This window comes from Sorex araneus, chromosome 11 (genome assembly GCF_027595985.1).
Source record: "Sorex araneus isolate mSorAra2 chromosome 11, mSorAra2.pri, whole genome shotgun sequence".
NCBI lineage: Eukaryota > Metazoa > Chordata > Mammalia > Eulipotyphla > Soricidae > Sorex > Sorex araneus.
In genome coordinates, this window is record NC_073312.1 from 33643404 (window position 1) to 33662577 (window position 19174).

General features: G+C 42.0%; 1 protein-coding gene across 1 annotated transcript in view; it reads left to right on the forward strand.

Moving 5' to 3' along the window:
* The window catches only part of MYOF (myoferlin), a 159253-nt gene extending 145549 nt beyond the window's left edge, over positions 1-13704 (forward strand). Inside the window, exons 49-54 of the mRNA XM_004607526.2 lie at positions 3714-3855; positions 5809-5908; positions 8318-8508; positions 10242-10351; positions 10960-11107; positions 13183-13704. Coding sequence (XP_004607583.2) covers positions 3714-3855; positions 5809-5908; positions 8318-8508; positions 10242-10351; positions 10960-11107; positions 13183-13224 — 733 coding nt within the window. The 3' untranslated portion in view covers positions 13225-13704. The remainder of the gene's footprint in view (positions 1-3713; positions 3856-5808; positions 5909-8317; positions 8509-10241; positions 10352-10959; positions 11108-13182) is intronic.
* Positions 13705-19174: the final 5470 nt, after the last annotated feature.

Here is a 19174-nt window from a genome sequence, read left to right on the forward strand (position 1 = left end):
GGCAAACGCCCTACCCACTGTGCTATCACTCCAGCCCCTCAAGACTTACTCTTGACTCTGTGCTCAGGGATCACTCTTGATAGGGCTTGGGGGAATCACACAGGGGGACATCTGGGATCAAAGTCAGGTCATCTGCATGCACAGCAAGTGCCTTGACCACTGTACTCTCTCCAATCCAGAAGAGATTTTTTTTTAATTCATTTATCTCATTAACATTTCTGAGTGCCTTCATCTAGCTGGTACAGTGTCATCGTTATTCATTACTCCGTTACTTGCATAATTCAATTGCGGATACCCCCTTGGATGAAGTTTTGTGGTTTGCTTTCATCATTAATATTAAATAATAGACATCATAGTGATTAAGAAGCCAGACTGTGGAGACCAACAACCTGAACTGAAATACTTTTCCTCAATTAGCCGGGCAAACTCCTCATTGATAGTAGTTCTCCTATTGCAAGAAAGAGATCCAGGAAAGTTGATAGCATAATTTTGAGTCTCAAGTTCAAAGGCCTTTAAGCAGGGGAGTAGATTTATCCATCTCAGTTTGAGGTGGGCAAGGGAGGAGCCGAGATAACCCTGCTCAATCAATGAGGCGGAGTTCCTCAGTATCATTTGTTCTCTTCAGAACCTAAAGAGGACATTTACCCAGGCTAGGGATGCAGTTTGCTTTACTGAATCCACCAATTCAAATTGCAGTCTCATTCATTAACACATTAACATCATACATGCCAGACCCGGTGTTCAATCTGTATCTTGTGGCCAGTCACACTGACACCAAAACTTAACCATAGCGTTGTGTGAGTGTTAGCAACTAAAATCACCTTGCCACAGAGACCATCTTTGCTTCCTTGAAATGTAAAAGACAGACTTGTTGGAATTTAATATATTCATAAAGTGAGAACAAAGTTTCACTTAGGATCCCAAGTGGCCTTCAATCAAAACTTTGTTAAAGACATAATCACTATCATTTAGGTTCAGCGTAAACAGGGAATGTTTCATCAAGTTCTTCATTATTCTTTCTCATTTCAGGATCTTATTATCATTCCCCAAGGAAAACTAATCCCAGCTAATTATATATATGCAAATTTATTTGACTATCATAAGCATTGTGCTTTTTTTTTCAAATCAGGAAAATAAATTCAAGTAATACTGGACTGAGAGAAAACTCTTCTAATCAAAGAACAAAGGGCATTCAAAAGTACCATGTAATATTTGGAATTAAGATAAATATATGTGAAAATATGAATAGTGCCTCTATTCATAACTAACCCACCCAGCACTACATACAGGCATTACACACAAAGTCAGACCTACAAGTACACAGATATACGTTGAGTATTTGCTTCACTTATTTTAAAATTAAAATGTGAAAAGATTGGGGCTGGATTGATAGTGCAGTGGGTAGGGGTTTGCCTTGCATGGAGCCAACCCGGACTTAATCCCTGGCACCCCGAATGGTCCCCTGAACACTTCCAGGAGTAATTTCTGAGTGCAGAGTCAGGCGTATTCCCTGAGACTCAGTAGATATGAACCAAAAAGCAAAAACAAAAAAAAAATTTTGAAAAGACTGACAAATCAAATTAAATGTGAAAAAAATTCTTCCCCCACACTGAGGGCAAATACACAGGGGTTGTGTGTTTTGGGAAAAGGTAATACAGACATCTCTGGGGTGCTGTCAGGAAGCAAGGAAGTTCCTCAGGTACTAACCAGAGTGTGAGATTTATCTGTTCAGTGCGTTAGTTCAAAAGCTTAAACATTACTAGTCAAAAGGAACCTCTCAGCTAGTTCATTTGCCTCATCAGTTAATTGGCAGATACATAGTAAAATGATGTAGCTGATTGATATTTATGTCACTATGAATAATAGGACTTGATTTTAGCCTGTGACTTTCTATTTTCTGTGGTCAGTAAAGGCAGAGTAACAGGCCTGAACTTTGGTAGTCAAGCTGGTCTAGGAGCAATTTTAGCACTGTAAGCACTGTCGTCCCATTGTTCATCGATTTACTTGAGTGGGCACCAGTAACGTCTCCATTGTGAGGCTTGTTGTTACTGTTTTTGGCCTATCGAATACGCCACAGGTAGCTTGCCAGGCTCTGCCGTGCAGGCGAGATACTCTCGGTAGTTTGCCAGGCTCTCTGAGAGGGATGAAAGAATCAAACCCAGGTCAGTTGCATGCAAGGCAAACGCCCTACCTGCTGTGCTATCACTCCAGTCCAATCTAGGAGCAATACCTATTTAATTTTGCCTAGTACTGGCTATATGATTCTACTGGTACTGGCTATATGATCTATAGCTTACAGATCCTCTCCAATCTTTCTTTTCCTCATCTGAGAAAAATGAAATAGTGATACAGTTATTGGGGAGAATAAAAATAAGGTGTGCTAAGTACTAATCCAAAGCAGATGATTTGGAAACCTGAGTTCAAGAGTTGCCCCTTCCCAAGCTGGCCCTTTTCACCATATTGATCATGTGAAGGGGACACAGATCATTGACCTCATTTTGCAGATAGAAGAGGAAGCTCAGAAAGCAATAACAAATTCACAGTCAGGCCTGGCTCCTCCAAGAGACTCTATCTGGGGGCCAGAAAAAGCTCAATGGGCTGGAGAACTTGCTTTGCATGTAGGAAGCCCGGGTTGACTCCCTGCCACCATATGGTCCCTGGGGCACTGCTGGGAGTAACCTCCGAATACTAAGCCAGGAGTATACCCTGAGCATCACAGGATGTGACTCAAAATTTGAAGAAAAAAAACAAAAGAACATCTGTGGGATATAGGCATCAATATTTTTCGAAGTTTCCTTGTTGACTGCCAATCTAATATCCAGTGGTAAAAAATGGAGGTGGGGGCAAGGAGATATTACAGCAGGTAAGACACTTGCCTTTCACATGGCAAATCTGAGTCCAATCCCCAGCACCCCATATGGTCCCCTGAGTCCAGCCAGGAGTGATCCCTGAGAACAGAATCAGGAATAAGCCCTGAACACCAGTGAATGTGGCCCCCAAACCAAAACAAACCAAAAACCCAATGTTCCCCTTTGTTCTAAACCAGGAGTCTTCCTGATAGCCAGCAGATATAACAACTTCTTCACGGGTTCATTCATTCATTATACATGTCTGTTATAAGCAAAGTACAAGCCCAAGTAAACTCTTCAGATGTGGAACGTTAAGATGTTACATTGCTTATGGAAATGAATTTTCATGGATATGCGTAAGGAATGGCAGTTTACATCTCCCTAGTTAGACTCATTACTTGAGTCATGCCTGTTTTGTTTGCTTAAGTAAAATATGGAAAAGGAAATGCTAAAATGTTGAACTAATGTATATTCACTGAGCCTATCAGCAGTGATGACAGACACTCATGAGTTAGTTAGACTTATGAAATCTAAAGTCATGGCCAGCAAGTTTTAACATCCCTAAAATAGAAGATAAGTTGTTGATATTTTCCAGAAAATTTCACCCTATCCCTGTTAACCAAAGTCTAAAGGGTTTCCTGCTTTGGTTTTAGAGGAATTATATTTTATTTGGCTACAACTGTGTTGGATGCAGCAGAGTGCCTCCCCTTCATAAATCACCCTCAGCTCCTTAGATAACTGGAACCTGCCCAAGAAAAGTGCATTAATTCTCCTGCCCTTCACTCCCTTAATCACTGCACAATTTTGCGGGTAGATTACTTGTCAATCACATGAAGCTAAAGTCTGTTTGCCTCTGCTTTTCAGCTGGATTCCTGGTAATGAAGAAAACAAACAGAAAACAGATGTCCATTACAGGTCCTTGGATGGTGAAGGGAATTTTAACTGGAGATTTGTTTTCCCATTTGACTACCTCCCAGCAGAACAACTTTGTATCGTTGCCAAAAAAGTGAGCTCGAAAACATGCCAATGGGAAATAGATGCTGTGGGTCTTCCAGAAGCAGACGGAGAATACTGGGGTGCCTTTGCACCTTGGAATGGGGGTGGGATACAGGCCTCCATCTCCTTCTTGGTACAGCTGGAGAATCTGAGACCCACAGACGTGTAGACACTTGCTCAGGGTCACACAACTACGAGAGTGATCTGTGTAATTAGGAAGCGCATAGAAGACAATGTTGTTTCTCCCTAATATGTTGCTATGGGACCAGGGAAAGGGTAGACACGGGGCACTTCAAGCAATATCTATGACAACCCAGAAACATATTGACATCATAGGGAAATATTTCTTCCCATGACAAGCAGAACTCTTCGACTCATTATTAAGTCCAACAGAAAGTAATAAAGAAGGCGAAATTTTCCTTTTACCTTCCTTGTTAGAGCCCACTATCTGACTTACATCCTCCAGAAGCTCTTCCATAAAAATACAGGCCCCTCCTAAACGAATTTAATAAGACTCTGTTACAGAACTCAACTCAAAATGGTTTATACCCCAAAAAAGGACTTATTGCCTCACATGACTTTAAAAGTTTAGGGTTGCTGGTGCAAATAATGCCTGGATCAACAGCTGAACTGCTGATTTAGAAAACGCTCTCACCTATCCACACCCCTCTGTCCTGTCTTTTTCTGTGGCCTCACACTCTGGCAGAAGTAGGAAAACCATCAGCAACCCCTGTTCACAGCCTGCCTCTCAGCACCCTGAGCAGAGATGCAATCAATGTCCCCAACTAGAGTTCTGGGCCCTTGTGTCTGCTATTTGAGGTCGCATGCCCATCTCTGAACCAACCAGTATTGCCTGGGATGCAGTGCTCTGACTGACCAGATTCTCCAGATAGATTGGAGTCAGGTCCTCCCAAACTTCATGGACTGAAGGAAGGGAGTCCACAAGGGACTGAAGGATAGGAGTCCACAAGCAAAAGTCTGGAAATGTTCATCCTTAAAAGAGGACCTGAAACCTAGGCAGGCAATAGCAGATATTTTAATTTAATGAGATTTCCACATTCCTACCCTCCCCAAGACACACACACACACATACACATACACATTCTATGAACTTTTTCTTGCTCGGCCTTGTCATCCATTCTCCCCTGATCAAAATGTACCTACCAGGTGACACATTTAGCTAGGTACTACCCCCCTGCTTATCCTTTGTGTGCCAAGGCAGTTCTAAATGCTTTTTTCTGTGCCAGACAAGATAAGTACCTTCAAATGGCATTTTGTAGACAAAAGGAGGCTCAACCAGATGTTAAATCATTACAGACTTCCAGATGTCAAACATACTGGGGATTTCAAGTCAGGTAGGCATGTGGGAAACTCTATTAGAGAGAGCAGGGGGGCTTAGCTGGCCACCAGCATGTAAAACTCAGTAATAGTTTTCAAGAGTTAAAAATAGCAGGTTGTTTTAAATTTGCACAGATGAAGGTGAAATCTGGGCTGCAGGCTCCTCATGCCTTCACAGAATCCATGTGCTCAAACAGCTATTTGAGGGGGAAGCAAGTTTGTTGAGCAGAAGTGACACCCAGCAGGTGATGTTGTGGGTGAGCCTGGAGCAATTTGTCTTTGGAGGGCTAATCTGAGCCATTGGAGTGGTCTGCAGGAGGGGGAAGTAATTACTCCCTGAACCCCAGGAGCTGCAGCAGAAATCTGCAGCACTGATAAGAACATGGCCGGAAAGCTCTTTGCAAACTACCTGGGACATCCGTTTTTGTCACCCAGCTGGTGGCCTTGAGATTTCCTAGAGAGCCCCATTGCCCTCTGTAGACCACATGAGGTAGAGGGGTAGAATCTCCGGGAGGGGAGGTGGGGAGCAAAAGAGAGGCCCCATGAATTGAGAATGGGTTTTTCAATGGGCCCAAGGGGAAACAAATCACTATTATTTGGTTCATCTGCATCTCTGTCCTTTTAGGAACATTTCTGGAGTATTGACCAAACTGAATTCCGTGTCCCACCCAGACTGATCATTCAGATCTGGGACAATGACAAGTTTTCTCTGGATGACTACTTGGGTAAGGCTTCCATTTGGATACTTTAAGAAATTGCACTTGCAATGAGTGAAAGCAATGGAAACATGGAATAAATGTATCACTGTATCATTGTCAATCCCATTCTCATTGATTTGCTCGAGTGAGCACCAGTAACGTCTCCATTATGAGATTTGTTGTTACTGTTTTTGGCATATTGAATACACCATGGGTAGCTTGCCAGGCTCTACCGTGCGAGCGAGATATTCTCGGTAGCTTGCCGGGCTCTCCGAGAGTGACGGAGGAATCGAACCCAAGTTGGCCGCATGCAAGGCAAATGCTCTACCTGCTGTGCTATCACGCTATCGCTCCAATTTATACTTGAGTCTTTTATACTTGTAGATAACAGGGAAGCAGGAATACACTCATTGCCTTGTCTGGATGTCCTCTGGGCACTGTGGCATGCCTGTCTGCTCTCTCAGGTCCTCTGAGAAGAGATCACAGTAAAGGTCACCTTTTTTTGTGTGGAGGCCTCTCCACTCTCAGAAGCCACATGAAGATTTTGCCCCAGTTCCTACCAACCTATGAAGAATGCAGTCCTGTTTTCATCCTGCCTCCATTTCCACACCATCCACTCTCTCTCCTCAGTACCTCAGAATTGGCTTCCACAGGACTTTCAAAAGCTACTCAGGTCTCCGAGTTTCTCCAGTCATTGTTCTTTCTACCAATTCCATCCTCCTCTGTGACTCTAGCATTTGTTAATATCACACACACACACACACACACACACACACTCTCACACTCACACACACACACTCACACACACAGAGTTTTACAATATGTACTCTATCATACAAGTTTAGTTTCTTAATATCTGAGCCCTCTGCTATTTTCCAGTTCTTCATTTACTCTTAGCCAACAGTTTCAGCAGCCCCTACGCCCTCTCACTGCTTCCATCCTGTTTCCAAAGCATCTTACCTGAAAGAGAAAATTGCACAGTGACCAATAGCACTGTCGCACTGTCGTCCCGTTGCTCATCGATTTGCTCGAGCGGGCACCAGTAATGTCTCCATTGTGAGACTTATTACTATTTTGGGCATATCAAATATGCCACGGGGAGCTTGCCAGGCTTTGCCGTGCAGGTGGGATACTCTCGGTAGCTTGCCGGGCTCTCCGAGAGGGATGGAGGAATTGAACCCCGGTTGACTGCGTGCAAGGAAAATGCTCTACCCTCTGTGCTATCGTGCCTTATTCATTCTTTTACAATTCACAACATTAATTGATATGGCTCTGACCTGATGATGACTCTTAAAATTAAATAAACGAATGAGCATTTAAGCTCCATTCAATTATAAAGCAGATGGGCAGTACATTTCAGAGTTGTTTCCAGGAGTCTTTCCCTTGGACTTTGAATGAAATAGTCTGACGACAGATAAGAGACAATTATATTTCAGAATGACCGAATGGCAAAGGCCTAGAGCAATTGCCAGAAGGAGAGACAAAGAAAAAAGCAGGTCAAAAAGAATTTGCCACAACCTGCCTTTCATTTATTTGTTTAATCGAATCACCGTGAGATACGGAGTCACAAAGCTGTTCATGGTGGGGTTTCAGTCCAGTCATAGTGTTCCAACAGCCATCCTTCCACCAGTGTTCTGCCACTATTGGATTCCAACCCTTGTTGTGGGATTGCTAAACTTGACCTTATATCACACACTTTTCTCCCTATAATGTGAACCCACCCAGGGTCTCACATGCAAGGCAACTGCCTTACCACTGAGTTACCTCCCAGTCTGCCATTCACTCACAGCAGGGCTCCAGGCATTCACAAACCCAAAAGAAACTCAGTTAAAGAACTAGAGATCCTGGGGCTGGAGCGATAGCACAGCGGGTAGGGCGTTTGCCTTGCATGCGGCTGACCCGGGTTCAAATCCCAGCATCCCATATGGTCCCCTGAGCACCACCAGGGGGTAATTCCTGAGTAAAGAGCCAAGAGTAACCCCTGTGCATTGCCAGGTGTGACCCAAAAAGAAAAAAAAAAAACTGTTCTATGGAGCTTCCCATGTTTCTATTCCCATTTGTCTTGAACCTAAACCAAATGACCATGACAGGGACTGCCCAGAACAAGTGGGAACCCATTTTAAATCCAAGTCCAATGGAACCTTTTTCTCCAGACATTTATTTTGAGCTCCTAGATGAGTTCTGTGTATGCTCCTGTCTTAGAGACATGAACATGTAAACCTTAGTGAGATGCAGAGCCTTAGACAAATATTCTTTCCATCACTTTCTAGCCTATATGGAAATCATTTTAAATATCTCCCTGGGTCCTTTTCTCTAATTCACCTATCACCTGTTCAGAATCACTGTCTACCTTTGTTCTAACAAGAACATTCTGTTCTTTTGTGCCGCCCGGATGATCCACCTGAAGTTTATTTGGGTTTTATGTTTTTTGGCCAGGTTTCCTGGAGCTTGATTTACATCACACCATCATTCCAGCAAAATCATCAGAGAAATGCAATTTGGATATGATTCCAGACCTCAAGGCCATGAACCCCCTTAAAGTTAAAACCGCCTCCCTCTTTGAACAGAAATCTATGAAAGGATGGTGGCCATGCTATGCAGATAAAGATGGCACCCGTGTGATGGCGGTATGAGATTTCTGCTTGGGGGTCACTGATGCTTTTTATCTATAGATTCATGTAGACAAGGAAGTGTTACATTGGTGGGACTTTAAGTTACCAAGAATGACGTGCACCTAGAAATCCCTGAAAAATTGTGCACTCTGTGAGCATAGATTTGGGGCCGGATGGAAAGTGGAGAGATTGAAATAATCCCCAAACTGGGAACTAGAGAGCCTTTTTGGACTCTGTTTCATCAAGAAGACTGAGCCTTTAGAAAAATTAAGCTGAGCTTTTAGAAAAGGGAATCAAAATCATTTTCTATTTTATTCTATAGAACAGAAATGGAAACTTCGAATTTTCCCTTTTGTTTTTGTTTTTTAGTTAAAAGAAGGTAGAAGCTAGAAGTGCTGACATTCATCTTTAATGAGAAAGTGATAACTTAATTGTTGACAGAGAAAAGTGTAGACTATGCTGCATGTAACAAGACAACCAAATTTGTTATGCATTGTTAACATTAACTAACACTTTAGGTCCTTGATTTGAAGTAAGGCAACATGCTATGTGCTCTAGAGTCATACTCTCATTTTTAAAAAAACAACTTAGACATATCCCTTAGAGAAAATAAGTTGGAGCCATTTAAAGCACTCACCTGGTTCTCTATTCACTGCTGGCAATAGCAGTATAGCCCCAAATCAATAAATAAAGCACTCAATTTGATATTTTGGCACACGTATATACTCATAGGGCCATAATCAGAATCAAAATCTGGAATACTTTCTCCTTACCCAAAATGTTTTCTTTTGCTTGTCAGTTCCTCTACCCCTGGCCCAGAAACCTTGTATCTGCTTTCTGCTCCTGTAGATTCATTTGTAATAATTTCATTTGGTTCTTCTGACCCCTCCACAAAGCAGACATTCACTTCCATTTAATAGATTCAAATAACAGTCTTGGAGATACGGGACATTTTGCCACAGTCCAAAACCTGGTCTTGTCTGATTCATCAACGAGGAGGTCATCTCTGCCCCTTCACTTGAATGAGTGTTGAGGTTGGGTGTCCTCAAATTGTGGGTGATATGCAGAGCTTCCTTGGGTCCTAGACCATGCCATGAACTTAATGAAATCTGTAAATAAAGTAGAATAGTTGTCTAGACATCTTTTAGCCTCAACTTCATCATGTGTACACAAGGATAAATAGTAAAATCTACCTTTTAGGGTTTCCAGGAAAATGATGAGATTATCACCATAGAAGACTTAGTGACCAATGTATCCCTCAGAAACCTGTTAACAAGGAGATAGAATGCAGTCACTCATTCATTCAGTTCCATACATCAAGTTTCCTCTGATTATCAGTACTATTCCATGTTGTTCCGTGAGACAGGCCATCTGTTTTGGTGCTGACAGTTAATCAATGTTAGAATTATTAGCAGTACTTGGGTTAATCTGGGGCCAAGTAAAGTTACAAAGGAAGGTGTGTGAGAAGGCGAGGAGATGAATGTGAGAAATTTAGAATGAGATACAGAGAATGAAAAGCAGGGCACAGGGAGGAGGGAAAGCAATTTGTCCTCTCAATTTCCCACAAAGAGTCATTCAGAAACACATGGAAGAGGAAATGTGATGAAATCTCTTGAGGAAAATTTCAAGCAATCTAAGGATTGTTTTACAAGAATAAAAATCATCGCTAAGGGAATACTCCTTGGGCTGCAGTGAAAATATTTGTGAAACGTGATGTCATGTGTTTAACCTGTTCTGCTTTACTGAAGGGGAAAGTGGAGATGACGTTGGAAGTCCTCAATGAGAAGGAGGCCGATGAGAGGCCAGCCGGGAAGGGACGAGATGAACCCAACATGAACCCCAAACTGGACCCACCAAAGTGAGAGGCTTTCTTTGTTCTCAGTGTTGTCTGATCCCCCAAACACCTGCAGCCTGAAAAACCCCCCTCCAGTTGACTTAATGGAATGGATTAGCTGTTGTCTCAATTTTGTGCTTAATAGTGGGAGGTAGGGATAAAGGACTGGGCAATCTGACTTCATGGTGACCATTCTTATTTCCCATGAAACTGAAGTCCAGTATGTATTCAGCCTCTTAAGAAGCCATAAAAAGGTGAATAAATTTTTTCAGCCAACTGTGTCTTTTTTTTCCCTTTTTTTTTTTGGTTTTGTTTTTGTTTTTGGGTAAACCCAGCAGTGCTAGGATTTACTCCTGGTTCTGCACTCAGGGATCACTCCGAACTATGTTTAAGAATCACTCCGAACTATGTTTAGGAATCATTCCTGACGATATGGAATGCCAGGGATTAAACCCAGGTGGGCTATATGCAAAGCAAGTTCCCTACAAGCTATACTATTGTACCAGTTCCAGTATTTTTTTTTCTTAAATTGTATAAATGTTCTTGATAATTCATGAAAATGTGTGATGCTCTGAGGTCAAGTATCTACCATCCAAGTTGAGTGGGTAATGTACAATTTCTTTCCAATGCAGCCGCCCGGAAACCTCCTTCCTCTGGTTCACCAATCCATGCAAGACCATGAAGTTCATTGTGTGGCGCCGCTTTAAATGGGTCATTATTGGTCTCCTGATCTTGTTCATCATATTGCTCTTTGTGGCCGTGCTCCTGTACTCCTTACCGGTATGAGTCCTTGGCTCTGTGTGTGTGTGTTTGTGTACGCATGTGTGTGTATGTGTGTCAGTGGTTGTGTATCTCACTTGGTACTTGCCTTTTTTGTGACTCAGAAGATGGCCAATATAGAGCAAACATGAGGGCTGCTTAGTGCCTATGTTGCAAACCATGACACTGGAAAGGAAAGAGTAAGAAGGAATGTGTCAGACACAGAGGCAGGGGGTGGGAAAAGGTGGGGGTGGTGGGAGGGACACTGGGAACATTGGTGGTGGAAAATGGGCACTAGTGGAGGGATGGGTACTTGAACATTGATTGAAATGTAATGAAACTTTGTAAGTCTGCAACTGTATCTCATGATGATTCATTAAAATACAAAAAATTTAATTAAAAAAAAAAAAGAAGATGGCCAACAGTAAAGGTGACATCTGAACTTTCAACTTTTGGGAAACAATGTACCATATGATTAGAATTGCAATCTTTTTCTTTTTTAATTGAATCACGAGACACAGTGACAAAGTTGTTTGTGATTGAATTTCAGTCATACAATATTCCAACACCAACCCTCCACCCATGTACATTTCTGACCACCAATGTCCCCAGTAGGAATTACAATCTTAAAACCAAACTTTATGATCTGAAAACAATTTCAGTTATTGGAAGTCTAGGGGAAATCCTCCAGACCCTTGTCAATACCCATCTAGACAAGGCCAATACTTCTAACTGCTTTCTGCCTTCAAACTTTGTTATTCTGAACCACCTTACATTCAAATTTCTTGTTATTCCTAATTCTGGTATTATTATAGGTCTATGCCCACACTACAGCTTTGCTCACCTCTCCCAAATCAGGTTTTGCCCTATTTGCCAAAAAGCCTTTGTCAATGACATGCCTTGCCTAGGTTTTATCTCAAAATCCTCCTCATTCTTCAAGATCTTCATCACGTAACCACTTCCCTTAAACTTCCCATTAAAAACCCAGTAATAAAGGAGAGGTTAAATTGGAGGTTATCCAGAGTACCTACAATTAGTACCTTCATTCTTTAAGTTAAGGACTAGATTGAGTATCTACTATAGGATAGTAATTGGGACGTGGAGAAGACCAAGGCATAATTTATGTCAATGAATAGTCCAAATTCCAGAGACAAGGAAACAGAGTAATCTATACATTGCTATAAAATGCAGGAGGTTGAGATAATCTCTTAATTATGACCAATAACCATAGGAACAGAGGACTTCATTAAAGATGAAGTTTTTAAGCTTGGTTGCCAAATGGAGGAAAGATTCAAAGATTCTTACTTCAATTCACATATAATAAAATAGATTTTTTTTATATAATAACATAATCATACAATTAGAATAGCAGAAATTTGGTCTTCATTCTCCCCAGTATAGATAATACCAAGTTTTTTGACCATGAGTACACTAACATGTACCATGAGTAACTATTTTCTAATTGTAGGTAATTTCCTTTGTCTTGGCCAAAAATTCTTTTACAGTGTTTATTTAGAATCCATTGATTGGCTCTCAACTGTGGAAGGTTTTTCCAATCATAGGACATTTTTCAATGCCTACATACATTTGGTTGTCAGAACCGAGGGTTCTCCCAACATCTAGGGTATAGAGGACAAAGCTACTAGTACCATTCTGCAAATATAGAACAAGTCTAAACCCCAAACAAAGCATATGGTCCCAAGTGTTAGTAGTGCAAGGTTGAGAAACCCTAACTGAAATAGGTATATTCAGGAGTAGGGAAAGTTCTCCCAAGTAGTATTCAGAGGGCCTGGGGCCCTTCCTGGTGATTCTCAACCAACCTGACCAGTGGTTCAATGTGAGGGCCCAAGGATGTGATGTTTCTTGGACACTGTGGTGCCAGAGATTACCCAGGTCACCTGATGGTTCTGGGGCCCCTCCAAGGACACACACAGCAATACTCAAGGGACTGTGCAGAGCCAGGGATTGAACCCCCAGCACCCAGCACTACACACAAGGCCTGCACCTTACTCTGTAGTATCTTCCCAGCCTATGTACTATATCCTTAGCCTCTTAAATATACACATATTTGACACCAGTTTCTATTTGTTTTTCAGAATTATTTGTCAATGAAGATTGTGAGGCCAAATGCAAAATGAAAGCAGACCTCTTTTCAAAAGTCACCTTGAAATGAAGGAAGACTTTCTTTGTTCATGGACTAAAATGCAAAGTGATTTTCTTTGTGTCTGAGACTCCATTCCAACAGCAGTTCCTACCTTCACCAAGGCTATTCCCAGAGGCCGGGTTGTAAAGTTAAACCAATGTGCAACATTTTATCTTATTGTCTTTTGAGGTATTAAAGTTTTAAACATGTTTTTCAGAATATTTTCCAAGGTGGCTGGTTCCATTTAAAAATCAACTTCTTTTTATGTGTCCTTAGTTTTAGAATTCAACTTTTGAAAATTGTTGAAATTGAACTTAAAATGTTTTGCATCGTGAGTTCCTAATCAACACAAAAGATTGTGCATTATAAAAGCAGTTAGTATGATTAATTTTTATTTATGCCTGCAAGCAATGTTTTGCTATTTTATATGGATAAATATTATGAGACTCTATACAGCCTCAGGGTTGAGCTCAAATAAAAATGTTTCATCTTTGACACAGAACTCTCTGTTTTAGTGGTGGGCTAGTGGGAGGGAAGCAATTTCTAGTTGTAGGTCTTAGTAGAAGAAATACCGTGAATATACCTCTTGGTCATATGTTCCTTCAGTACCTGCACTGCCAATTCCTGGCAATTGAGTTAATAAAACAAATATTCAATAATGAAGGATATATACTAATTAAATATTATAAGTAATATATAAGTATATATACTTATAAGCATATAAATACATATAATTAACATATAAGTAATTAAGTCTAACACTTATAAAAAATCCTTAGTCTATGCACAGTACTGTTTTAGGTGTTAACTCATTAATCTTCCTTAATCCTTAAAATTAGTACATTATTCATCCCATTTTTCATTTCAACAAAATGTGTGACAAAGAGGTTGAATAACTTGCCCATAGCCATGAAACTAACAGATTTGTTAGGGATGGATTTTGAACCCAGGCCATCTGGGTTCTTCCCTTCAGAACTTCTAACCTCAGAACTATACTACCATTGAGAAGGTTGTCAAGAGGAGTATGAAGCTGGGATGGTCAGGTAGTGAGTGAAAGCAGCAGCCAATGTGGACGGTTATCATGTGTTCCAGTACATACGAAAGCATGACATGCTAATATATGTGACCCTGATGATATCAACACCAGGATGAGCGACATGGAAGAAAGCAAGAAATGGTGCGATGCTGGCAATGATTTTGGACCCATGGTCAATGTTATATGTAGTGGGGACTGTTCAGGCATTATTATTGAGTTGTTTTCTGTTGTTAACAGTTCACCTTCCTTCAGTGTTCTGCCCGAATCTTAATAGTCAAAGACAATTCAATAGGTAAAATAATTGGAGACTCAGTGTTCGCTAAATCAGAAGCTTGCCTTTCCTCCAGGTACTCTGTACAAACCTCCCTGTATGCTTATGGTATTTCCCACTCTCCTTCTGGAAAGTACTTTTCTCTGTTGCCTTCAGCATTAGTGCCATTCCTTTGAGTAAGTGGCAGTGAAGCTCTGTTAGGAATTCGATCATTCCCGGAGAGAGACGAGTGAGTTGGGCTTTCTGGATAGTCTGTGTCTCTTCTCCCATTTCCTACCCCCCCCAACGCCCCCCAACAACAAAAAAAAAGCTTCATCTTGTCAAAAGATAATGGTCCCTCATTTAGGGTTGTTAGCCGCCTGGTGACCTAGAAATGATAGCTAGAAGCTGGAACTAATCATAGTCCAGTCAGAGTGTCGCTTCTATGTGAATTAAGGAACATTTAGTCCTAACCAATTCTAGCAAGTGCCACCATTAATATTGGAGCTTTCATGGGAGAAAATGAATGTCCATCAATGCCTGGGAAGTGACTGAAAAATCAGCGATTTAATTTTGTTTTCTTCTTCCTTTTTTTTTTTTAAGGGGGAAATTATGTCACCATTAGACATATGTTGGCTTGAAAGCTCTATTGAAAGGTGGGCAGAGTTCTGAAGGCCGCTTTGGAAAGGGCGCAGAGGAAAGCTGAATGCTCTGGTTTTCCAGGTGCGGTCCGTGGCCGCTCTTTGCCCCTCTGCTCTTACCCCAGCGCAGAGGATTGTTTGTCTGCAGACTGGCGCTGACTGGCTTCACCTCTGCTGAGCAAATGTTATTACAAGCACAACTAGAGGGCAAGGGGGCTTTCCAGAAAGAACCACTCAGTTCCGAGAAAAGCACCACTTGCCTACCATATGTTGAACCGACATTGACAATGATTTTCAACTTTTAAAACCGGTTGCTCCGAAATTCAAATGTTTTGTGCAAAATAGATTACTTTGTGAGGCCAACGCATTTTAGTACTTTGGATCCTGTCTATGCGTCTATGCATGGATCCTCCCAAGGCAGATGGGAATTCCATCCACAAGAACACTTTCCAAAAGCCATGGATGTAGAATGAGTTCATAATGAAGCCGTTGTAAATAGATTTAGTACCACCATCTTTGCAGCTGAGTTTTGTGTTTATTCGGCTTTGAATGGCAACTCCCTAATCTTCCTCAGGTTAAACAGAACAGGGTCCCAGGGTAGATCAAAGAAGGCTGCTTTCCCCTTGGATATACATCCCTGAAATGAAATGCCAGAGTTCACACAGTTCAAGAAAAACACAAGAGAAACGTGTGACATGGATTAAGGCAAAACCCAGTGAGCAAGAGAACATAATGAAAAGCAAAAGCCCGCCCTGTAGAGTCAAACTCCTCATTTCAGGAGTGCAACTTTGTAGGAGGTGCAGACTCCAGAATATGATTAGTTAAATAAATGTAAGAGAGAAAAATCACAATTTTCTTGAGCGATTTCCGCACAGTAAATTGAATTCTACGCAGGGCAACCTGATTTTGCCAAAATTTATCTCAACTTCTTATAAAGGCCCATTCAGTCCTTGACTAATATTAATATGCTACTTCCATGTGTTTTCACAGAATCCTAGAGCCAAACCCGTAATCCTCCTCCCATCATATTTCAGCTAAATCCTGCCCTTGTAATTATCAGGAGGAGGACCAGGAATATCCAGCTGGATTCCACTACAGCACGACTGCCTCTCAGACGAGGCTTCACCTGGGTCAACAGGATAAACAAAATAAATGGATGGAATTCTGTCGTGGGGCGGCAAGAGTGAGGGGCCGAGCGATCCAGACGTCTGGAGTGTGTGAGCTCACCCCAAATTGGTCACAGAGGAATAGGGTAACCTCAGGCTTTTTCTCTCAGCTCTCCTTCCCCTCCTTTGTGAAAGTAGGCATTGAATTAAGGGAAGTTTGTCTGTTTTAGGGTTCTGTTTGTTTATGGCTCGGTTTATTGGGACAATTATCTCCCTAAAACATAAAGGTAAATGATAGAAAATAGGCCAAGTTGAAAACAGTGGCTGGGACCATTTTTTTTATTGAATCACGGTGAGATACGCAGTTACAAACTTGCTCATGACTACTAGGTTTCAGTCATACAATGTTCCTGTGCCCATTCTTTTACCAGTATACATTTCACACCACCAATATCTCCAGTTTTCCTCCCGCTACCCACTCCCCACCAGCTTGCCTCTATGGCAGGCACTTTATGGCAGCAAATACATTTTAGTTGTCATCATCATCACCGTAGTCATTTCATAAGACTAGGATAGCTGATTAAATGTGCTATAGCCTTAAGAATGAGAGTCAGCCTGGAGAGATCGTTAGTATAGGGGTTAAGGCATTTACCAAACATGCCACTGACCCTAGTTCAATCCCTGGCACCCCATATAGCCCTCAGCACTGCCAGAAATGATCCTTGAGTACAGAGCAAGGAGTAAGCCTCGAACACCACAGACATAACCCAAAAAGCAAACACAAAAACAAAAAAGTAAGGTTGTGAATCACACATGTCCCCCACCAAAAAAAAAAAAAAAAACAATGTCATTGCCCTCTTAGTCAGACCGTCCATGATGTTCCCTGTAAATCTCAGCCCCAGGCCTCAGGAAGCAGGGATGACTTGTTGACTGGCCTGTGGGTGAATTCTATCCACCAGCAAAGCTCAAGCCATTAAGGGGACTTCTGATGGCTCAACGCAGCAACCAAGGAAGTGATGTTTTTGGTTTTGTTCTACTTTGGTTGCGGTTTTTGGTTTTTTGCCTTAAATGACAATATTTATAATTACCTACCAATGCAATAGTACAGTGAGTAGTAAATTCTGATCACTGCTGGGTGTGGTCCCAAAACAAAATACAAATCACATTTTGGCAACTGGAAAGATAGTTCAGCCAGTAAGGCACTTGTGGTTAAATCCCCAGCATCCTATATGGTCCCCAGGGAACTGCCAATAGCAATTCCTCAGTGTAGAGTCAGGAGTAACCTCTGAGCATTGCTGAGTATGCCAGCCCCCAACCACCATCTCCAAAAAAATACCAGAAAGCAGTGAGAGCAAATGAGTAACAACCCCATGGGACAGCCTGCCTTGCACACTGGATTGATTATCAACACTGTGCATGATCCCCTAAGCACCACCAGACTGACCCCTGAGCACAGAGCAGAAATAGCTCCTGAGCACCGCTGGGTGTGGCCCAATTTCCCTGACCACCCCCATGCCCCAAAACAAAAAACCTAAAGGCATTCATGAGCCTGGAAGCAATTGATGAAAAGAACTGGGCAGGAAACCTGCTATATGAAGTGTTTTCTTTCTTTCTTTCTTTCTTTCTTTCTTTCTTTCTTTCTTTCTTTCTTTCTTTCTTTCTTTCTTTCTTTCTTTCTTTCTTTCTTTCTTTCTTTCTTCCTTTCTTCCATTTATTTTCATTTTATTTTTATCAAGTTGTAATAATGTAAAAATGTAATAATTCATTACATTTAATATTCGAACACCAACCCCATAACCATTGCACCTTCCCATCACTGAATTTTGAATGTTTCCACCCCAAAACCCAAACCGTGCCCCCTAAAGCAGAACTGAAACAATTAATTTTGTCTTTTTTTTTCTTTTTTTTTTTCTTTTTGGGTCACACCCAGCAATGCTCAGGGGTTACTCCTGGCTTTGCACTCAGGAATTACTCCTGGCAGTGCTTGGGGGACCATATGGGATGCTGGGGATCGAACCCGGGTCGGCCGCGTGCAAGGCAAACGCCCTACCCGCTGTGCTATCGCTCCGGCCCCATGAAACAATTAATTTTGTATTGTTTGTTATGAATAGCACTGTAGCACTGTCGTCCCCATTGTTCATCGATTTGCTCAAGCGGGCACCAGTAAGGTCTCCATGGTGAGACTTGTTGTTACTGTTTTTGGCATATTGAATATGCCATGGGGAGCTTGCCAGGCTCTGCCATGTGGGCAGGATACTCTTGATAGCTTGCCGGGGCTTTCTGAGAGGGATGGAGGAATCGAACCCAGGTTGGCCGAGTGCAAGGCAAATGCCCTATCCGCTGTGCTATCACTCCAGTCCAGTATGAATAATCCACTAAAAATGGTCCGATAGCGTTTCCTTAGAGGAAAGTGTGTGAAGATTACTGTAAGTCATCCTGGGGCCATGAAGCCCTTCCATGTGCTACTCTTGATACTTCAGTGGTGTATAGTATGAGAGGTCCTGCAGCCACATGCTCCAGGAATTCTAAAATTTAGAATGATTATACAGTGGATTCACTTGTGGGTGAGGCCCACCTAAGCCTGTGGGGAGCAGCTGTGAGCATGGTGGCAAGTGAGTTCTGGAACTTTTTGGCTGCCAGGGCTCTGGTGGGGTGGGGCGGGAAACTCACCCACCCACCTCCAAGTTGCTCTGGTGAAGACTGGTGTGGGGTCTGAACATTCTATGTTGCTCTCTTCCAGGAGCTTTATTTCTGAGTCTCTGGATCATGGTGGTTGATGAGATTACATGGCACCAGGAGCAGTTTGTGGGCATGATTGCCAAGCTACTGATAAACTAGGGAGATGGGAGGAGGAGGCCCATTCCCACTCTGGGTGATCTTAGATTCTTCCTTCCTTCCTTCCTTCCTTCCTT